The 24,824-nt window shown below is 32.2% G+C and overlaps 1 protein-coding gene across 1 annotated transcript; it reads left to right on the top strand.

Moving 5' to 3' along the window:
* Positions 1–212: 212 nt before the first annotated feature.
* On the top strand, positions 213–23,594 carry Vps11 (vacuolar protein sorting 11). The gene is made up of 19 exons (XM_068761461.1): positions 213–303; positions 508–576; positions 1,220–1,393; positions 2,417–2,560; positions 3,268–3,398; positions 4,872–5,022; positions 5,616–6,053; positions 6,124–6,399; positions 7,113–7,332; positions 8,578–8,659; positions 9,502–9,645; positions 9,977–10,135; positions 10,963–11,120; positions 12,249–12,330; positions 13,151–13,366; positions 14,756–14,881; positions 18,961–19,163; positions 21,741–21,918; positions 22,169–23,594. The coding sequence occupies exons 1-19, from the start codon at positions 289–291 to the stop codon at positions 22,356–22,358; spliced, it is 3,156 nt and encodes a 1,051-aa protein (XP_068617562.1). The 5' UTR covers positions 213–288; the 3' UTR covers positions 22,359–23,594.
* Positions 23,595–24,824: the final 1,230 nt, after the last annotated feature.

Below are 24,824 nucleotides of genomic sequence, written 5' to 3' on the forward strand. Positions count from 1 at the left end.
AATTTTTTTTAGTTAACTTTCTGTGGAAGTATTCGGAATTTTTTTTTGTAGAAAACGAAATAAACCTTAGAAAATGAAAGATTTTTCTTTCTTAAAACAATTTATATATGTGGGTTGTTTTTATCACATGTGCTTAGCATACAATGAAACGTTAAATGTCATTTTGACAGCCATTGACATTTTATTGTGTTTGTAATTGTAAATTTCTTACACGATTTTGTAGGAGGTGAATATAATAAACGGCTGGAATTATGTTTAAAATAGTAAACTTTTAATAAATAAGATAAAATGGCGTTTTTGGAAGTAAGTTGCTTTTTAACAATATAGATGATCTAATTTAAACTATCGCAAAATCGTAAATACATATTGTGCGTTTGCTCTGCAAAATTTATCAAGGTTTTTAACGTATTCAATCAGTAATTGATGTTTACGATAAGGCTATTAATTATAGTAAATTTTAATGAATGTTGTATATCACTGCTTTTTTAAAATAAATTCTCGTTTTAGTGGCGTCGGTTTACCTTTTTCGATGTCCATAAAAATGTGGATAACGGAAAAGTTGCAGAATGTCTACAGGTAAGAATTTAATATTCCCTGTATCTATTATCTTTAAATTATCTTATTGTCCCTGACAATTTTAATTCAAAAATTGTTCAAGTTTTTCTAATTACATCTAATCTAAAAGTTCCAGTTTAATAGCTTAATTTTAGTACTTTAATCATTTATTTAATAACTAGATTAGCTCTCTGGAGTATCTTTATTAGGATGAATGGTTCTATTTTTACATACTTTTAACCAACCTTTCATCTTTTTATATACAGTATGTTCATGCAACAAAAATCCCGATAGAATACATAACTAACAATGCATACAGAAAATTCTCTGTTTAAAAAGATTCTCAAAAGCGGCATTGTATTTTCAAACTTAACAAAAATAAATATAACTTAAATAAATTAAAACCAATTACCACATAGAAAATAAAATCATGTTACTATTAAATAAATTATTATTGTAATCTTAAAAGTATCTTCTTTGTGTTTATTGTATTTTAAGGAAAGTAAGTAAAGCAATGGTATATTCATGTAGATTTTGTGATTAATATGTCATTCTATAGGAGACATGTAATTATTAGTTCTCCTGTAATATTATAGTGTATTAGTAATATATGATTATTGTCTCCTGAGTAAATTTTTAAATAATTTTAATAAAAAATTTTCAGGATACCACTGTATCTGCAACGACAAGTGGTCACAATCACATAGTTGTATGTGATGTCTCTGGATTAGCACACATTATTTCTCGTACCTGGGAGATCCTTTCATTCAAGGCATATGAGTTGACAATAACACTAGCACAGCAGCTACCGCATGATCCTTATTTAGTAACAATTGGAGTAAGTTTCAAATGTTATTTTTTTTTTTCAAAATATGAGATATTTATTTTTATTTTGAAATAAAAATTAATAATCTCAGAAAGCACTTTACAATGTTTGTATATAAATGGTTTGTTTGTCCATAATTTTACATGATACAGAATCATGGTGTCCCGCTGTAGGCCTTATCGGCAAACTCACAGTTGCTCAATGGGTAATGAAAGGGAATATATTTGGAATTGCTTTAAAACATTAAATCAAGAGTGAGGAGATCCATAGAACAATAAAAATTACCGACTTAGCCCAGTAGATTGGCAAACAGTGGGTAGGTCACACAGCTCTCTGCAAATGGGACCTTGCAGTTCTGGCATAGAAACCAAGGACCTGCCAGTGCAGCATTAACATAGGCAACATTGTTTAGGTTATCCAAAGATGTTGCAGGTATGCAGGCCTCTTTCAACTGATTTAATTGGAAATATATTGAATGGACTGGACATCCTATGGCACAAATTATTTTGCTGATAAGAAATATATTTTTATTTGAAAATTGCTGGTAAAATTAATATAACAATGTTTCCTCATTTTTGTGCTAATCAGTGTTAAATATTTTTATGAGTGGGTTGATAAAGACTAGTGAACTGCTGTAAGATGCAGCATTACACAAAGTATGTTATGTAGTCAAATTCTATTTGTGAAATTCTCCATTTACATAGTTATGTGTTTATGTACTGATCTATTAATACATGCAATAAAACATCTTCTGTCTGTTACTGTAGAAGATCTAATTTTTCACAAAGTATTCTCACAAAAAACAATTAAAACTATTTTAGAGTTTTATGAGCATAAAATATGACATTACTTGACAATTCTTACATAACATTGGCAGTCAAGAATTAAGAATGTGGTTAAGCCTTTTAACAATAGATAATTTTTGATTAGCATTCTTGCTTTTTAATGTTGTAATAAAATTTATAGGTTGACTAAGTATGTACTGTAAAATGTCATGTCTGTAAATTGTTTTTGAGTAAATATATTTCGTTATAGGAAGATGAACCAGGTTTGAATCCATTAATCAAAGTATGGGATTGGTCTCGTAATGACAGACATCCAAGTTGTTCTCGTGTATCCCGTGCGGTGCCTTCTCACCTGCGGCCCACACCAGCTACTGCCTTAGCAGTGCACAATAAGGTATAGTGAATATGAGTCAAGACTTAATTGTTACTTATTTAAATAGTATTAAAATGTAATTTTTATTACATATTAGTTAGCTGTACCTAACTCTCAGTACAGCACTTAGATACAGCTTACAATGAAAGCCGCTTAATTTTTTATTACCTACACTATTGTATAACTGTTGCATGTACAGAATTTTCTATAAATCAACTTATAATGATTATGTGATACCATGCCGATTAGTGAATAATAATGGTTGCATAATTGTTTACTTTCTATATTATTGTTTGTAACTTAATTATTATTACACAATTATTTGATGTCCAAAAAAATAAAATAAAAATGCTGATGTAGCTTAATATGGCAGGTAGCAAATAATAAAAACAATAATAAAAATCTATGTACATCTTCAAATATTTTTAAAATTATTCCTGTTTAAAAAGGTAATTTAATTTTTTCACAACAGTGTTCTTTTCATGACTATAACAATAAATTCTTACTGAATTGTTTTCACTTTAATTTACTGACCTGATTATGAAAGAAAATAGCACTTGTTTGTTAAACCGTGTACTCAAAGACTAATTTAAACAGTAGCTGATAACAGTGTCGATAAAAAAGTTTTTTTAATAATTTTTTCTGGGTTTAGCCACTATTTCCCAATTTACATAATCTCTTGTAATTTTTTTCTATTTATAATCATTGCCATCTATTGATTTTTACAGAATCTCTTAGCTGTTGGTTTTCAAGATGGATCAGTGTCTTTGTTTCGTGGGGACATTGCCAGACAGCGCAGCGGAAAGATGAGAACATTGCCAGATACTGGAACTAGCCCCATTACCGGTCTTGCTTTCAAGTAAGTATACATTTGTTTTTATTATGCTACACTATCACACCTGTATCTATTTATTACATTCTCAAATCACTTCTAATTCCAATAGGAAAATGTTCTTCTGTGGGTTTTAAGACAGCTGGAGATTTAAAAGGGCTGTGTTCAGAAATAAACTATGCTTTATGAGGGATGCCATCTCATAGACCTAACTAATGTCAAGTATCATTTGTTTAATGGTCATTCAGAATGTCACATACACAATTGATTGTCCGAAATAAATTTCCCTTAGCAGACTCTTATGACAGTACTATAACAGCAAAGCTGGGGACTTCAATATGGTCTCACTCTGGGCCAAATTGGAAAGGTCACAGTTGCTTAGTGACCCATGTAAAGACCTATGCTTGGAATTTTTCCAGGTGTTTGAATCTGAAATTAGAAGATCTTTAGTCAAACAAAATTAACCAACATATTATAGCGGATTGGCAGTGTAGTACATTGACAGTGTACCCACTGTCACCAGCTTGCCAACCACAAACCTTACCAGCCACAGATCATAGAACAAATAGTCGCCAGGACCTTTGGGTTCTAAATTCTACAAATCAATTAGTGCAGAGAACATTTACCCACAAGGACATATCCTAGTCAGGTCATTGATAGATATTGGATACAAGACGCTTGCAGCCATTGTAATTGAAAATCTTTGAGGGAACCGTATCTAGCAGTTGATGGTCTATAGCTGAAATTATTATTAAAGATATAACTAATGCCTTTTGTTTAAGCTTTTAGGCTCTAAATACTTACAGCCCTGGGTACATAATACTTGTATGTTAGTCTGAAATGAGTATTTCAGACGCAATAAATAATTAATTATTGTAAACTTTCTGCACAAGCTTAAATAATTAAAGAGAGTTATTATTGAATATTAAAATTGTTTATTATAAAGTTAATTGTCTAATATTGAATTTTCAACTATTTATAGTACAATATTACAATGAATTAAAGAACCAAATTTAATAGGTATAACGAAAAAACCGACAGGCGAATATACATAGTTACACTGATGCATGACCCTGTGCTTCCTAGGGCTGGTAAGACTTGAGGAATTAACAACACGAAGTCTAGAATTAAAGTGTTTATATTCATTCGGCCGTCACCAATATTTATGTCTACATAAGTGAACAATTTTGTTTGTGTGTAGTTCCCCTTTTCGACGCGCCGCTGACGATGACGTAATATAGCCCCTGCAACTCTAAACTGCCTTACTTTTGTCTCTAATCTCCATCCAAAAATTATTTGGTAGAGATCGCCTCGAGAGATAAAACCGCCTCTTGTACCTCTACATGAATTGTTATTTTTTAGTTATTACTATGGTGTACAAAAAAGCATAAATAAATTGATGACTTTAGTAAACGCATATCTGCGTATTTCGTTCACAGCAGTGACTTTCGGCAAATTCATTACTACCAAACATGATGTATACTTGTTGTGTTTGTTAAGGGGCGCAGACAAGCTGTTCATGGTGAGCAGATCGTGCACGATGGTGTACTGGCTGGGAGCTGGGCGCTGCGTGACCCTCGACGCGATGGGGGCGGCGCCCGGCTGTAGCGTCCTCGCCGATCGACACAGCTATACCGTCGCCACTACTGATGTTAGTCAATAAAACCTATCTGTTGATTTATATTTTAAATACGTTATATTGCAGAATTGACGGTTATTTAGGCCGAAAGGCTTTTGAGTGAAGACCACGAGCCGGTGAACGCCATACCAGACGTTAATAAATTAATTGCACCAAAAAAAAACTAAAAACTATTTAAATAATGAAAGTAGGTTAAGTATTTACAATTATAATAATGAAAGAGTAAAACCTTATTTAGTAATAATAATTTCCGACACAAAAAATGAAGAATCATAATAAAGGTTCTTTAAAGGTTCTTCATATCTTTTTGCTTTTGTGAAAATACAAAAATATTTTATTACTTTATTAAATTTCTTACGAAATATTCAAATTGACTTAAATTTCTTAGTGTTTTTTTATGAAATGAAAATTTATAATTATTTACCACCAATTTATTTTTTGTATGTTAAGTTGTCCAATATGATTTTTTTTCGAAGACCTATACATAGGTAGACATGACTTTATCTTTACAAGCACTCATAACTTCTGTCTCACTATCTTCTTCTTCTTAACTGATTACATGAATGTTTACTTATTAGGATTTAAGATAAGTTTTAAATTTACAGGCTATATACTGTTATACTACAGAAGGCCGAGGACCTTGCTATGCTTTAGCCGGAGAGAAAGTACACATTAATTGGTTCAGAAACTATCTTGTAATTGTGACCAATGAGCCACCAGCAAAGTCTACGGTCTCCACCAGTAACGCACCAGTTCCTAAATTTCATCACCTGACCATATTAGACATTCAGAACAAATCACTTGTATTCTCTAAAACGTTTGAAGAAATTGATGCAGTCTTAACTGAATGGGGATCGTTCTATGTATTAACGAAGAGTAAAGAAATAATATACTTAGAAGAGAAGGATCTCCAATCGAAACTATCTTTGCTATTCAAAAAGAATCTTTATGACGTTGCAATAAGGATCGCAAGTAGTCAACACTATGATGTAGAAGGTTTAACGGAGATATATAAACAGTATGGTGATCATTTATATAGCAAGGTAAAAATATTAATTTTTATGACAATTCTTATAGACATAAGAAAGTATTTAACTAATTTGAGTCTTTCAGGGCGACTTAAAGAGTGCAATAGATCAATATGTGAAAACAATTGGTTGGTTGGAAACATCATACGTGATTAGAAAGTACTTGGAATCTAGGCATCTAGAATCATTGGTGCAATATTTAGAAGAGCTCCATAAAAAAGGTTACGCAACGGAAGACCACACGACACTTTTACTAACGTGCTACGTGAAAATTGACCAGCATGATCAACAAGGGAAGCTAAAAGAGTTTATTAACTCAAAGGACAAAGCTATTGATTTTGATGTGGATGTAGCAATTAAGGTAACATTAAAATAATTATTAATAATAATAATCTTTATTTAATTGATTATGTAGCATGGTGCAAATGACTATTAACTAAAATAACTTATAGGTTAAATAACTGGCAAAGTTGGCAACGCCATCTAGTAACGAAAATAATCAAAAGTAAAAACTGAAATGAAACTAGAATTAACCTGAGCATGTAATGAAACTAGGTACAAATAAAATAAGAAAACGTTATAAAAATCGCTTTTGTCGGGTTTTCTATTATTTAATATTTACAACAAATTAAAAAAAGCAATTAATTTACTTTATTAAAGTTTAATTCATGTCCATATAATATAAGGTATAGTTCTCTCACAAACACAACCAGAAACAGTTATCCATCTCACTCGCCCATTATTATTCTGGAATTTTTTCCATTCAAAATTACTCTCTACATAAGCCAACACATGTATGTTAGACTTATAATTATAATACATATTCAGAATTAACATAAAACCAATGTAAGAATTAATAACTGAAATAAATTTTGACTAGGAAAAAAACATACCTTTTGAAAAGCATAATAAATAGTTTTGATATTGCACTCTTGTTTAAAAGGTAACAGAATGAATATTTTAAATGTGATAATTTAATTGATACTACCATAAACTTTTTTTTTAAAAAACAAAACAGTTATAAAAGGTGACATACAAAAGCCGATTGTCAAAAAAAAATATTGTCATTTACAGGTTGTACGACAGGTGAATGCTAACGATGCTCTATCTCTGGCAGCTAATCACAAACGTCACGATTGGTATCTAAAGATTATTCTAGAAGACAAGAAAGACTATAAGAATGCACTAGATTACATCGCAGAATTAGAGTTTGAAGAAGCCGATATGTACATGAAGAAATATGGTCATAAGTTGATACAGCATGAGCCCGAAGAGAGTACTAAATTGCTTAAATGTAAGTGAACTTTCATCATGATCATCATCATTATTTTAGCCATTTGGTGTCCACTACTGAACATAGCCGTCCCCCACAGATTTCCAATGACTTGACATTGACTGACAAAATCCTCTGTCCATCTTGTAAAAGTAAACTTTCGTTTTAGCAAATGGACGCCCACTGCAGGGTATTAGCCGCCCCCCATGGAATCTTAGGGGTATATACCATAATCGCCGCGCTTGGTAGGCTTTGGCTCTGGAAACTTGTCTTGCGAACACAGTGCAAGGGTGTCAATTATATAAGATTTTATACTGGGAATAGAACCCACAACCAACAATCACAAGTTTCAGTCCTCTATCACTGTGCTTTCACTGCTGAAAAGTAAACTTTAAGTTTAAGCATAACTAAAGCACATATTACCATATTTGTTTTACCCGTTTTATATTTATCAGCCGTAATATCTAGGTATTCTCTACCAGTCAATATAAAGTAGTGCAGTGATATCAAGTAAAACAGGCGTGTAAATGTGATTGAATACTATATAATACATGGTGATTCAAAATAGGTAGTAAAGCCTTTAACAGATAAACAATATTTAAATTTGTAGTAATCTGAAATTTAAAAACGCTTTTTAATTATATGTGCGTTTTGCTATTTTTTATTTATAAAATAAGCTATATATCCACCTCTTTAAAGCATTTTCCAATCATCCTGTATATATAATAGGTAGTATGTCTAGTGTCTAATTATTAATATACAATTAGAGTGAAGTTTTGGTGGATTATTTAGCTAATACCAGCTGTAACAATAATAAGTAACTCAACCAAGTTTATTGCGGACTTTTTTCAATCAAAACATGTTTACAATCCATGTCATGTATTTTGAGTTAAAGCATACCCTTAAACGGGAGCTAAGTTTAACTATAATTTTTATTATTTTAAGTTCTTCTAGCATTGTTCTTGTGCCTTTCATTAAAAAGCACGGAATATAAGCCTAAGTGAGATTTAAAAAGAAAAACACTCTTACTTATTTTTCTTTCGAAAAGTGTTTATTTACTTACAGGTGTTTACATTTGTGTGCTAAGGGATACCATGTTGTAAATGATTTTGGAAATTATCTGTTCACTCTCAGACTACTTCCGTTAGTTAAATAAGAATCGCAATATTATTTATAAAATATGTAGTCCTGCCGAGTTCTGTTATTCTCTGGTCTGAGGCATTTAGAATCCAATTTTAATTTTATAATGAATAATTTTTGTTTCAGTATTATGCACAGACTATAAACCTCGCAGTAAGCCACTAGTAGATGAGAATTCTTTGGGCGGTGAACATAAAGAACCTGAGAGGTAGATTCTTTTATTATTATCTATGTTTAAAAAAAGAATGCTTTAGAATTCACTATGATACAGATATGAGGTCATTAACATCCTAAAAAGACGCTGACTGCTGAACCTCAACAAGTTCGTCTGTCAACGTTTTTAGTGTCGGTCCGTGGTCTGCCCTCCAGAACCTTAAGATCAGGTCGAATCAGGAATGGGGAGCCCTGTAGAAGAACAAAAGTAACATACTCCAGCAGGTTGTCAAGTTAAAGTGGCAGTGGCATGCCCCATAGCGTGGAAAACAGATAGACTCTGGGACTTTAAGGTTCTATTGTGACGTTATGTATTATTGGCGTTACTGGTAGTTAGTGTGCAATTTTTTTATATTGACAATAAGAAAGTAAAGGGGTTTGTGTATTGTTAAAGTCCTATACGAAATGGACCTAGGACATTCAATTAAAAAAACTGAAGAATTTTCAGGAATAGGATTGGCAACATGCTTTTTAAGCAAAAATATACTTTCTTTCTTTCATATAGCCGAGTAATAACAGTACGCAGTGTTTGATAATTAAATCATTAAAATACATAATATGTAGCTACGATGTCTTTATCAATCTACAAAAAACATCACGATCTATATAAACAATTTTAAAATACTGGAATAGTTTTTTTTTAAAAAATACTGAACTGAAATATACTTTATTACATTCTCGTGAAGGTTACTTTCATCTGCAACTTGAAAATCAAAAATGGGTCTATCATTCACAGGCTTTATTTCTAATATTAAAAAATCGAATAAATATAATTCAGGTCTCGCTTAAAACTTTAATACGTATATTGGAAGAATTCAAAGAAATGTATGATTCAAGGGCAATACCTGATGATTACATCCACATGTTCCTTTGCAACTCGGAGCGTCTGATCGAGTTCCTCGAGCACATGATCGCTGCCACCAATTCTAAGTGCTCTAGCCTGGTGTACAACGCTCTCATCGAGCACTACATACACGTCTGGTAAGCAATATAAATAGTCTGGCTTAATATTTTATAGAAGAATAAGAATCAAAGGAGTCGGAAACTTAAAAAAACTTTGATAAAATTAATAATAAAAATAAAAACGAATGCTCTTCAGACAGTCAATAATAATAAAGAAGTCAGTGGAATATGTCTTTTGGTTAATAATTATATGACTTGAATCATTTTTATACACAAGGATGAACAGACGGGAAAGATGTTACCTGTCGATACAGTAAAATAAATATTATATTAAAATAATAGTTAAAATGTATGTGTAAAACCAGTTTTTATGTATTTCAATCTTATAAAAAATATGTTTTAATTTTAGGGCAAAAGCACCAGACGAAGAAAAAGTACAGTATGTACAGAAAATATTCGCTGTGCTAAAAGACCCGGAGGCGAAATACGATAAAGACCAGACTCTAATCATCTGTCAGATGCTTGGCTTTAAAGCGGGTATTCTCCATTTGTATGAGGAAAAAAAATTGTAAGTTATTCATAATCTTTTCAATAGATAAATATAAGTATGTCAATAATTATTATTTACTTATTATATATAAAAGTATCTATTAGTCTGTATTTTGTAGTAGAAATTAAATTTAGGCTATAGTAAAATATTTATACGACTGAAGACATGTAAAGATTACTTTATGTCTGACAAGGAAGGACTTTTTCATCTAAAATTAGTTTTACCGTGACCCCTATGAAAGACACTGCATTAAATTAAAAAAACTTGAAGAGACTTTCTCATTGCTATTGATATAATAATATTTTAGTGATCCTTAGCAATTGTATTCTTTTTTTAGTGCCTAATAAATAAAATATTAGTCATCAAAAATCTTTAAAGGTTTTACAGTTTTTACCAATCAACCTGAATAAAGTAATCACTGTGAAATATCTCACATTAATTTGCAATGCAACAGGACAATAACTTTGGCAGTACAAACTCTGCAGGAATAGATAGTAAACAATAATTACATTTGGTGCAGAACATGGTAGGCTGCTCTTCAAAGTCCAGGAAGACAGAAGGATAATGTTTGGGATAAATATTAATTTATTTTGTGAACCACGTATATGTAGTGTTTTTTTATATAGTGTGGTTTAAAAGAAAACAAAAAGTGTGGGTAAATCAGTACTACGTCTGTGAGGCTTACTGGCTAGCGCCATCTAGTAGATTTTTAGAGAAAATATAATAAAACAGTTATATATGTACCACTTGGACTATGACTTTTGGATACTGTATATTTATTGTCAGCAAATGTGCTATATATTCACCATTTAGAGCTTTTACGTCTATAACTAATAACCCTGTAGATGGCGTGCGACAGTGGCGCTACATCTGCGTAACGGTGCGGCCGAGGCGGCACTGCAGGTGTGCAGGCGTCGCGGGGCTGCCTGCCCCCAGCTGTGGCGGGACTTCCTTCGTGCTGCACCGCCTCCCCATTGCCTGCCCGAGCCACTTCGAGTCGCTGGTAATTTTTTTGTTTTATTGAAATTATGTAGTATCTCATAATTGTATGAAATAAATAAAATACTAAAATGACAATTTAAATAAACTAAGTTGGCCTGGCAATTGAGTTTAGCCAGGTACAGGGCTGCTTTTCTTAATGCCTCTAACGACACCGTCATGTTCCTTAAACAATTAACATTACTCCACATTTGCTACAGACTAAATAATTCCACACCTAATAGAATCATATATAAAAAAGTTACAATACTTCATAGAAGATAGCACAAGAAACCATCCGGGTTTATATTTATGCTGAGAGAGTTGATGTAGAATTAGAAAACATAAAATTGACATTAAAACTATGACAACGAGTAAAAGACCGCTTTTCCTTTGGAGGGACACTAGGTGAATAAGTATATACTTATTACTTACTCACTTATTCTCTGTTGAAGTTGTAGCCTAACCAAATTAATGATACTGCCAAAGTTGCTTTATAAATCCGTTTCAAAAATAAGCAGGTGTTGGTGGTGAGGCAGGTGTTCTTAATAGGTTATAGAGAGATTACGCTGTAATAACGCTCCCACTACGGTTATTTTGTTGATCACTTCAGAGTATTAGTTCAACTTTGTTATATGACTACAGGACCACTACGTTCCCCTAGACAAAGAAGTCAACATTGTCATATTGGGCAATGGTAGCCCAGCGGTAGAAGATCGAGACTTGCGATCATAGGACGCGAGTTTAATTTCCGGGTTACAATTTTAAACATTTCACGCTTTATTATTATATAATTCACGCTTTTTGTATTAATTATATACGATTCACGGATTACAAACAAGTTTCCAGGGGGTAAACAGCAGTGACCTCTACGTACCATAATACTCACGCGGGGGTGTTTGTATATCCCCATATAGATTTGGAGGAGGCCTATTCCTTGCGGTGGGTGTCTATGGGCTAATGGGAATGATCTTTAGGTATATTTATTTCTTAGGAATTAGTAAGTGGGAATAAGCTGAGACTAAATTTTCACACCTCATTGCGTCTCAATTTTATTTCAACTTAAAATTTTATATCGAATGTAATAACTAAATAGATGGTAAAGCATTTGTAGTAACAATACTTACATAGTGTTATTTGTCTTGTTTTGTAGCCACTGAGAAGCTGCTTTCGCCTATACTAGTCATCGATTGCCTTGCCAGTACCCAGTCATACACTCTTGGAGATGTGCGCAAGTAAGTATATAAAGAAATAGATAAATATACTTTTAATGACGTATTAACATACCTTAATACCAGATGGGGGCACAGATATGAATATTTTTTTCAGTCTCTTCATTGAAGCCTTAAATGGATATTGTTGCCAATTTTCCATTTTCCACATACAGTTTCGCTTTCCTTCATACATAAACTTTATTATGTATTACACACACATACACACACGTGTTTGTGTGTGTATGTGTAATACATAAATAAACAACTGTCTTTAAAGTAATAGTAGAAATATATACAAAACGTACAAGGATTTAAGAAACTATTTATAATCTTACATAATTATGAACATCTTAAATATTTCCTTACACACTCATACACAACCATACATACTTCTATGCCACTGCCTAGATCAGCGTTTCCCAACGTGGAGCCCACGCCCCACAGGGGGCAATTCGAAAATGCAATCAATAGTAGGGAAACCCTATCGCTTTAATATTGAAATGATGTATGTTACATAGGGGGCGTAAGAATTTTGGAAAGGCTAGGTTAAGAAGGCCAAGGTAGGTCACAAAAAAGGTTGGGAAACACTAGCCTAGATCGTAATAAATAATTAAATATGGATAAATAAGAGCACTGTCTATTAACATAATAACGTTAATGTTTGTTAATGTTAATGATTTATTTAGTTGGGGCAATAAATGTTTGAGTATTTTAATTTTATAATATTGTATGACCTTAATTTTAAACAAGAACCTGTAAATCTTTTTTTATCGTCACAAAACCTATTCAGTGTATATATATTAATGTTACTAACTGTAACCTTTATTATTCTTGTTATTAGATACCTGATGGATGTTTTGAAATCAGAGGAAGACGTAATAAACAGAGAACAAGAGCTGGCGATGAAGTACAAGAGTGAGACGGAGAAGATGAAGGCGCAGATACAAATCATACAGAACGAACCGATCACGTTCCAGAGCTCACGCTGCCCAGCCTGCAACCGCCCGCTGGAACTGCCCACCGTGCATTTCTTCTGCCAACACTCTTTCCATAAACAGTCAGTTCTATTTTAATCATGATTACGGGTGGCAACAATTCCCTTTTTCTTCTTCCTTTCAGCTGATATAACCCACTGCCAGGCGCAGGCCTTCCTAAAAGTTCGTCACGTTGACTTGTGTTGCACTGCTAGCATCTTGCAAGTTGTTGTGCTTGGGGTGGTCTATCCGAACCGCATCTAACAGCCCTGACAGCTATCGCAGCAATTCTTTGAACTGTGTCGATGACCATTGTTCTTCTGCAGATCTCATTTCTGATTCGATCTAACTACGAAACTCTGAGCATAGCTGTCTCCATTGCTCTGAGTGACCTTGAACAGCGATCTAAACTATCTAATATTTTATTTCAAATAAACATGCTAACAATACCTAATATAAGTTTAGAGTTATTTGTTATAAAGTACATACTTAAATCATGTTGCTTGCTTTGAGTACACAGCTCTCAAAAAACGTTAATAAATAAATAAAACTTCAAACAATATTAAATTGCTCTAAATAATAAAAATAACAAGTCACGAACAACCTATGGTAAATTTATTGTAGACAAATTTTAATTCTGTACATATTTATAGCGTTATTGTATTAAATTTAATTTAAAATATCTTCATTTTAAGTAGGCATTTATACTTTTTAATCGTCAATTATTTTTAACATTAAGTAACAATCTAGTAACGGCTAGGAACGCTGATCTGCTGAGAAGAGCCGACGAGTAACTCAAATGCTCTTTTTAAATAAATTAATTTTAGATATATAAATACATTGTAACATCTAGCATAAATAGCATCGCCTCCATAATGAGCGATAAAGTAAAGAGACCAACTTTCCTCAGATATTGCAGGGGGCTTATATAAGTAGCAAATAATAAAAATAAAGCTTAAAAATAAATAAGTTCGGATAAGTGAATAAAAAAAATTGAAATATAAAACAATAAAAGATAGGGAGAAAATTAATTATGATTATATCTACAAATTTAATAAGTTAAAATAGTTTAATCACTATATAAGTTGTGGTAAAAAAAGATATAAAACCCAATACCTATGACATTTGAGAAATAAGGTGAAAGATGAAAGGTATTAAAAAAGAGAAAACTGAAAATTAAATAATATATTAAAACTGAAATTTAAGGGTTAATGGTTCTTTAAGAATGTATAATATTTTTACTAACTATGAAAGAAACTATATCCAGCAGTAGACATTAGATGATTGTTTTACGGCCTTTCGTTCTTCTCCTCTATTAAGTACACAGAGATATTATAACAATATTATTTTCGTCATCAGATGACTGAAACAGAGCTTTAAATGATGTACTCTTAATTTCATTCATGTTACAAAAACTTTTTGTACATGTTAGGTAAAACATTATATTATATCTTTGCATTGTCTACCCACAGTTGCTTCCAGAGCTATTCGGAGACAGAGCGCGAATGTCCCGCGTGCTCGCAGCCGCGACCTCGCAGCGAGCCACAAACGCACTCTGCAGAGACGTTACATTCACGCCTGCACAAGGAGCCCGACCCGTGAGTTAAACATATAAACATATATATAACAAATTTATTCTCAAAACAAAGTATTTATTTCAGTAATCTCTTCCAATTAATGTATAATACACCCTATTTAAAAATCAATGGTTTCAGATATAATAAATAATCTAATGATAATATAGCAATAAAAAGAATTTACAAATTGGGATTACTTTATTTTAAAAATAATTATTGTTTACTATATCAATTTGCAGACTGTATATGCCAGAGTTTTTGGACCTGTCGCATTTCAAATAAAAAGTGATATTTCAGAGTGATCAATTTATACAGGGTTTCCGGAAATATGTGTAGAAGCTTTGTGCTGACAAATTTAAAGCTTTCACACCTATAACTAATTTACCAGTATATGACGCATATTTAACTCTCAAAACATATTTGTGGCAGCTAAATTGGGGCATATTGGTGACCCATCTCTCTATCAAGGTACACTGCAAAAACACGACTTAGTATACGAGTATAGTTGCAAATTGTATTTGTCTTTATTATAAGTCGAGTATAAATCTGAGGGAGGCGAAAGAATATTGATCAATGTGCTGGTTCGTTTCTTTGACTGCCCTTGAAGTCTAACGCCACGGCGATATCAACCAAAAACTCGTATTTCCATTGAATTAAAATTCAAATAAGTAAAACCATTAAATAGAATACTTTTGATTAAAAACTGCCATACGATCGTAAATTATGCTTTCGGTTAACGGGGAAATTATTTTCGTAGGGTGTTTTTTTTTTACACTGGTAACAAAATTTTAAAGATGCAATCGGTATTTAATTGTAATATTTAAATAATCCGTGGTATATTTCACATTCACCAATCTGCAATGGCATAATAAATTAGTGCCCGTAAAAAAGAAATCAATATCTGAAAATCGATGTTTGTGCAAAATTTTATATGATTCAAAAAACTATTTGAAATTATGAATTTTTTGAACGAAAAATTTCACTTGTTGACATTTGTAAATGGGATAAATATAGCGCATGTTTTTTTTTACTTTTAAAAGTAATCAATAGAAAGATTGATTATCCCGATTTATTCAAAATAAACTTTAACATATCAAGTAAGTATTTTCAAATTAATGCATATAAATTTCAACAGTACGATAATAAAAGTTAGGAATGTATGTGTAATATTTACTAATGTATTACATCACGTATTTCTTTAATTAAAGTTTATAAAAATAATACAGTACCCGGCGATAGATTGTCGCACACTACCTATGTGACGTTTTGTCAGTTGTGGGACAGAGATAGCGCTCTACGTAGCCGAAATTAGCCTATTGTCTCTTTCCAAAGGTCGATGTGCAATATTTATCGCCGGGTACAATAGTATTTCCTACAAATTGTGTCTTGCACTATCTATCGTGGCCTTATGATCATAATACAGATAATATATTACATCAATAATTAATATCGATTTTGTATACCGCATTAATCATAACTCTACGCTCTATGCGGATGGCCGATAGAGACCACCTATTCACTGTATTTTCCATCCCTCTTGATTTGAATTTTAATTTGAACGCGCAAAATAGTTTAACCGAAGCTATAGTGGTCAGTATTACTTTACACGTTTTAATGATCACAATTAGATTGTTGTCATGTTTAATATTTCGTAATTCACTTGTGTCTACAATTTATTTTTGAATAAGAATGTAATTAACAAGTCAAGGTCACATTTACAAGAGAAGCAAAATTTGCTTTCATTACACAGGTCCTCAGTATCGCAAACGGCCGCGTCGGTGTGGACGTGTCGACATTTTATAGTTATTACCGCGTTATCAACTACGCAATGTTTAATCTGTGACTCGTTCTGACACCTGTAGCGTTCAGTGTCCAGTGTTTGTTATGATTCCACCATTCTCCTGGTGTTTCCAAAACATCGACGGCAGCCACGAAGGGTGACCAGACGTTATTTTTTAAACTATATAGTATTCTATACAAGAACTCTGTCAACAGTCTAATGTAATAATATCACGTTTTTTTTAATTAATTTTTTATTGCAACCGGTATCGATTCATTAATTCATTCAATTAAATTTGTTTTACCATTATTATATCGATTATTTATACTTTTTAATTTTTGAATAATATATGTGTCTGGTGTAATAATATTTCAATATAATGTATATTAATGTGTTGTTACTGAATATTTTCGATTTCGAAGATGTATGGTGGTGATGTTTAAAATACATTTTAGCTCACGGGTTCCGGATCGTGATTAAGATTTCGATGAATATTTAAAAGACGTAATAATTGTTAATTGTGCAAAATCTGAGAATATACGAATATTTAAAATTCGTTATTAATTTTTCGTAAATTTATTGTATGAAAATTGGTTCATGTGTGGAATATCAAATTGTGTATAATAAACAATATGATTTTGAAAATATTTCATAAAATCTAAAAAAAAATTAATATTTTGAATATTTCATTACTTTGATATACTCCAAAACCTATCGTCAACCATCAAGGTCTTTTCTGTTGCTTTACTTGATACAGAATTATTTTTTTTTTAATTTTACCGATCGGTTGACAAACCTGAATTTTTTTTATGTTCATGATATTACATTAATAAAAATGCTATACGGTCAAATATGTTGCTAAGACTATAACTATTATTTTCGTGTTTTCATTTAGGAAAGTATACCAGAAGATTAAAATTGTTTAAAATATTGTAAAAACAACATTTACTTTCCCATAAAAACTCCAGATTAAATTATAACACTTGTCTCAATCTGTCAAACATTTGTCATCAATTAAAACAATTTTTAAGCATTCGTAATACATTTTTAAAGAAGTCGTTATTTATTACTGAGCTAAATAAATTAAAATTAAAAGCCTAATTACTAAGCAGAAAATTTGGCAACGGCTGGACAATTTCTTATGTTGCGTAGTGGAGAGTAAAAAACTTTTTAATTATTATTAATTTTTATTTATTAATAGCGATTTTAATCGATTAATTAACTTATATTACAACTTTTGACAGTACAAAGTTTGTTTGGGCAGTTAGAGATTAAATATATAAATAATGTTTCATAATTACATGGACTAGTTCATTTATTTGAATAGTAACACAAAACGTGATGTTTGGCGTGTAATATTATAGATAACATAATTTACGAGAATATGGCAGTCACAGTTGTTTATCTATATTCTATAACAATCGATTTCTTTTTTATTTCTATCAATGGAGCGCTAGTCGTATAAATTCCAAATTGAATGGCTCTAACTATGATTACTTGGATAATGACGCCATTAAAATAAAAACAGAAAAAGTTATTGTGTACTTGTTTTTTCTAATATTTTTTCTATTAATATCTAATATACATAAATAATATATAAGCTGTCTCGACTGACCGCGCTAATCTTGAACTATTAAAATTTATATGTCTGTCACAGTTCAATGGAAAGAAATAAATAATTGAATTATTTCAAAGAGTTATGTCTTTCTTAGTAATAAACAAAATTATATACAAAAGTAAATTTCCTATTTTACACGATGCAAGAATTGATCGTTGTTCTTGAGTTTTACGCTTAGCATCACATTGGTTAATTAATTTTTTTATATTGATGAACAGAGAATTATTCGCGCGTTTTCTAGTTTTGATATTCAAAAGGCCCTTACCACGATGTAAGCAGATAATTTCATTTAACTGACCGGAACTTTCCGAGACGAAATCTGTGACATCCGTGTTGTTAATTACTTTGATGGCATATTTTTAATTATACCTGACTACCGACTAATTACGTTAACTTCACGTGCCAAAAATAACCAACGACTTACTTCACGTACTTCATGATTTCAGGTATTGGCCTTAGCCCCCTTATAGGTCTATCCTATAACGTTGAGCCACTAAACCACTAAAATTACAGTAATTGGCGAAAATATCAAAGAAGTCAACTGGATTTTAACTGCTAGGGGTCCGACATAAATCTTTCGTTGTCCCCGCAGGTTATACCAAGTGGATTTCCCCATGAAACAAAAAAAAAAGAATCTCAATAATGGTTCTCGTTGTAGCATTTAATTACATCAATGACATTAATAATACCATGACACAACAGGTATGCAGTGGTGTCGGAGTATTTTGGCCGCGGGTTATTTAACAAGCTGACAGTGGTCACTGAAAACTCCCAAGAAAGCATCCTGTCTGCTCCCGCTCCCGCTGCCGCCTCCGTCTCTGCGCCCGCCGCCGCCTCTGCATTGCAAACGTACGGACCGGGCGCCGAAGCCAAGCTACGACTACAGGAAGGGCAAAGCAAGCAAGGTATTTACGTTATATGAAAGTTTCGGCAGCCTACTGGTCTGAATGCTAAATGGGTATTATGGCTAAGGGGTATATCGACGAGCTGAAGCCCCTTCAAGGGGCTGCACAGAGTATACACCGGATTGATCTAAAAACTCCACTGCCTCCCAATCCGATTAAATTGTAATATGTAGCAGTTCGAGTCGAGGTTCTTCAGAGAGGCCTCGAGCTTCGTTGCCTTAAAAAAGGTTTTAGACCCGCGCCGTCAGCATCCGCAGAATCTGCAAAACACGACTTGGGCAACAGTATAAGCCAGGTCAAAAAATATATCTTATAAGACAATACGAAGCTTTTTAACCAGAACTTTATATCAAAATATAACACAGAGTTTTCACTACAATCATTACGTTTTAATGGTATTAAAAGTGGTAGTTTGGCGTTTATTGAAAAAGAAATTTTCAGTTAGTCGGACGCAAATAAAATCGTCAAATATCTAATTTTCGCATATTTTTCACAATTATAAAGGGAATGTTTGTTTGATGTTACATGCTAATATATCAAAGTACATTTCCCTTCTTTTCGCAAGCCTAAATTTTTAAAAATATTTAAGATCTTGATATAGAACTGAAAAAGATGCTGTCTCTTTTTTTCAAGAATGATTTGAAAGAGATAGAATTAAATACGTTAAGTTGTATACAAATATTAATAAATACTCAACTAAACATATAACATATATACGAAAAATGCATATTAAAAAATACACGCGCTTGGTTCACAGCTTGTAAAATCTTTGCCTGGCTAACGGAAATATACTTTTATAAATTATGTCAAACATTCTCAACGCATCAAAAACTTCAAATACATCTTAATCATAGAAAAGCCGAATTTATTTCGTTAATTTCGTTAATATTAATGTTTTAATGCTCCAATCAATTTTGTTGACACTTGTCACATAAGGATACTAAAATAATCTAGTGTAATGAAATATCATTTTCAGGCCAAAAGATTAACTGCTGGATATCGAGAGATATGGATTAGATACCTTTTCTAGTCTTTCCATTTGTGTTTTAAAATATGATTTACTGTCTCATACACGTCAAGTTTTTATCAATGATGTATACAATTACATAATTACTCACTTAGATTCCTATCTTACATATTTTATCTATTAAACAAATTGTTAAAGATCGTAATCAAGTCGAAAAAATAATAATTGACAAGTTAATCTTATATAAAAGAAGTTCTTTTACATTATCTTTATTATGGTATATACGTGTCGATAATTATGCTGATAACTGAAATAATAAAATGTTGATAGACTTGTGGAATAGTAGAAAGGTTTTTATAACAAACCATAGTCAGTTGTTGTATTTGATTAATAATTAAATATTAGTATTAACAGTTGGGTAAGGTTTTTAAAGTTGCAACCTATACTGCAATTTCATACCCACATAATAAATTAATAAAAATTAAAACAATTTTTCGCCCATCTTATTTTCGGGAGACGGACATACATCCTCGTACTTTCACCTTCCCTCTCTCATCCTTCACAATTGCTATCATTCAACATACAGCATTCACCCACATTACATTTACGCATCGCCTCCCAACCTTCGCTACACCTTCTGTTACATGGTTTTGTTTTGCCTAATAACGTCACCCACGACCCTGCAACAATATCGCAAGAAAATATGGCGGCTCTCCTTCTCTTCCAAGGAGAAGCGATGTTGCCGCAAGCAATGCTCTTGCCCATTTCCAAGTCACTCTAAGCCCTCCATATATGGGATAACAAGTAATTGTTTGCACCACCGTCTGGTTCACCTCATAATGCCTTATTAGATATTAAGTTACTAAGGAACTATTGGGACGTAACATTTTTACCGCCGAAGTTCCGGGTCGATAGCAGAGAGACTCTGGGCTGACGACCAGGATTCTCTACCTAACCAAGTTATAAATGATTCTAGTTTAATAGCCCGTTCCAGAAATGACCTGATGTTTGACCTCGACTGATTTAAATCCTTCTGCAGTTTATAGAGAGATGTATCTTGCACTTCTTTACACAAATTACATTACGGTTACTTTATACGCAATAAATGTCTTAGTATATACCATCTGTATGATTTCGGTTTTAGATAACAAAGTAGTTTTTTTGTAAAATATGATAGAGGTATATACAATGACATATAAATACACCACATAAAAATTTGCAATATTTTTTTTCTAATTATTTCGTTAACTAGATCGTATCTATTTCGTACGTTTTTCCTTTGACCATAAAACTTACTATGCTATTAAAATTGCCTAGAGTAATAAGACCGGCTATTGTACTTTTACATATTACTATACTTTTATTTTTTTGTTACTTATGTATATGTACGATTTTACAATTTTATACATGTAAACAAATAAAATGTTTTTGGAGTCTACCTGCTCGCAAGCAAATCTCGAATAAGTGGGTGTTTTGTTTTTCGCAACCAATGCATTAAAATATCGGATCTCTGATGATAATGAATTATTGGTAAATATAGTTCGCAAATGTTTAAGAGGAGACATTATTAAATAAATGGCGATTTGAAAATAACTACTATTGTTTTACAGTATTCGTTCCGAACACTTCGAAGCAAATAGCGCCGAAAGGCACCGCGGTGATCCCGGTGCCAGAGGGCAGGATGCGAGTAATGGAGCAACAACAATACGCGTCAAGCTTGGAAGCGCATCTCAACAAACTAGAACCTGCTGCCATCGCCAGGACTTCCCCGATGATCGGCAGGAAAAAGTATGTCATCATCATCAATTCAGCCTAAGAACGTCCACTGCTGAACATAGGACTCCCCCATACGTTTCTAACAGAATCAGTAGGATTCGGCCCGTGTCAAATATTTTCTACGTTAGACTTTAGACGGTCCGACATTCAACGAAATTAAAAAAAATTGAGCTTTATTTTTTATAGCTAATCTTGAAGATGCGGCCCCGATCGACCACATAAAACAGTTTGAATGTATATTTTAAATTTTAATTTGTCACAGAGTTCAAGAACCGATCAACGGCTCGCCTAAGATATCCTCAGCGATAACAAACAGCTCCAGTAAGAATCCATTCGAAGACGAGACTTACGACGAATCCAAGAACCCCTTCTCCGACGACGACGCCAAGGACCCCACCAACCCGTTCGCCGAAGACGACGACTACGATAAAAACTTGAACCCCTTCTCGTGAGGCTTCCCGAGGAATAGTCGTTGACACTGATGCGACGACATCAGGCATCAGTGCCAACATTAATTGAAATTGAGTCAAATGTATTTTTTTTGTCTGTTACACTACAGGCAACATTATTGTCTCGTATTTTTGAGACTGGCAATAAGTTTCTATCTACTATTTATATAATCATTACTTCCTAAAATCTTTATTACAATTAGATTCTATGCTTTATGATCATAAGATGCCACACATTAATATAGTATGAGCCACAATAAAGTCCAGTTTTGATAATAATATTAAAAAATGTTATGTTTTGACGAGTATGTGTATATTTCAATTAAATACAAATTATATCGTCCAGATATCCCGCAGGATCTTAGAAACGACACTGATCGTTTTTAAGAAAAACGCCTGTAAGTTTAAACTATTGGCACCGCCACCATTATATCCGGATTTTTTTTTAATTCAGTTTTTTCGAAGAGGTAACAAATCTACTTCGAGATGGCTACTCAACGTCACCCCTCTTCGGTATGATTTTTCTTGGAATTATTTGTTGTACCACCTCCAAGCTGACATTATATGTATATCGCCGGCACCGTCTTGCTGAAACTAAGTTATGAAGTTGTGCTCATTAAACTCTTGAAACTTTGTTTGTTTAAAATTATTTATAAAAACAAAAGTGGACTATTATAGCCCACCCTTTATTTAAACTAGTCGGATGAAGACATAGCAAAAATCCACGCAGTGTTTCTACTTTCAACAAGACGGTTGAACGGATCGATTTACGTAATTCATATAAAACCAAGTAAGTAATATATTAGAAACACAAATACAATGTACTTTATAAAAATTATAACGATTATACATATAGTATTTTTGCTTAAAACGTCATGTTTAAAATATACCTATAAAGGTTTTGTGGCAGCATTTGTTACAATGCTCCTGCAATAAATAACATTACACTGTAGTCATGTTTGGCTGTGAGATTGGCATTATTTTTAAACATACTGCATAAGTATATAGTGCGCCATCTATCGACATTTTTCAAAAACTTCTCTGAGGTTCATTTAACCCAATAAAATACTTAAATGCTTGATGTGTTGTTTTAAAGTTATTTTGTAATTTAATTGTGAAAACAAATTTTTAACCATTCTTGGTCAATCTACCAAATATCGAATTATGTACTAACATCAATTTAATGTATATATCCCTAAATTGATTTATTTTTAAATGAATTCTCAAATAGTTACCTTAAAAAAATTCGCATGTGCATCAGTTTATAAAGTTTAAATTGTGTTGTCTTGTTTTTAATACAATTTTTTAATTAGATTTCATAAAAATCGCTACCCCTATCAATATTCAATAAAAAAAATATAAATACTTTGTTAATAACTCAAACGATTTCACGTAATTTTCAGAAATATTTGATTTATCCAATAATTGAACTAAAAAAACTCATGTAATATTTAACCATATCTCTATACATTCCTCACACGAGATATTATATCAACTGTATATTCAATATATAAGAATAAACGTGTTAATGTATTAAAATAGATGTAATATATTCTCATTAGAGTTATTAAGAGTGTTTTAAATATAGTTATATTTCACAAAAAGTAATCTTTTATTATTAATACTTACAAATTCTATTAAATATTTTTAAAATACTTTTCACATTTTATTATGGGAACATTTGATTCTTATTATCTTCTTATTAACCTTACTGAACATATGCAGAAGTCTATTGATGTGTAGAATGCTGGTGCCATTTGTAGGATGTATTGGCGAAGTACCAGATCGGAACTTTGGAATCCATAAAGAGACGAGGTTCATTTGTAACAATACTTTGTTGAGCGCTGACCTTCAGAGCTTGGAGTATCGGCGAAAGGTTGCCAGCATCTTGTCTGGTAGAGATCGCCTCGAGCTATAAAACCGCCTTTTATAACTCTTCATAGTTTCCATTTTTATTTATTATCTATAGTGTACAATAAAGTTTATATAAATGAATAAGCGTTTTGATACTATTTTTATAGTGTGAATATAGCCAAAATGTGAAACAACCTACTGACGTCGTTGTTTCCAGATAACTATAACTTACGAGTATTTAGGTCAAGAGTGAATAGGTTTCGTCTGGGCAAGCTTATACCGTCGTAGACATCATCATCACTTAAAATCAAGCGAGACAGAGGTCAAATGTTTTGCCCATGGCGTGATATATGATATATATAGCTTGTATGTTTTGCAGTGTACATGCTTGCTCGAGAAATGCTTAACATGTTTTTTTTATAATTTGTTGTAATGTAAAATAGGATACATATGGGACATGTTACAAAATTTTCGATATTCATTTCGTGTCCGAGGAAAGGTAGTTGGGTGTTAATGAAAAGAAACAACAATTTGGAAATTTTCAAAGCATTTTATTTATGACGTTTAACACTGTGTATAATATATTTTGATAGTACATTTAGAGCAATAAGTAAT

Source organism: Battus philenor, unplaced genomic scaffold (assembly GCF_028537555.1).
Source record: "Battus philenor isolate CCGP_79_NKW_IND1 unplaced genomic scaffold, ilBatPhil1.0.hap1 SCAF_15, whole genome shotgun sequence".
In the NCBI taxonomy this organism is placed as follows: Eukaryota; Metazoa; Arthropoda; class Insecta; order Lepidoptera; family Papilionidae; genus Battus; species Battus philenor.

Bases quoted from the DNA above. Each gene is read 5' to 3' on its own strand.
- Vps11 (XM_068761461.1), top strand. The intron at 6,054-6,123 runs GTAAAAATATTA...TGAGTCTTTCAG, and splicing joins GTGATCATTTATATAGCAAG to GGCGACTTAAAGAGTGCAAT. The intron at 10,136-10,962 runs GTAAGTTATTCA...ATAACCCTGTAG, and splicing joins TTGTATGAGGAAAAAAAATT to ATGGCGTGCGACAGTGGCGC.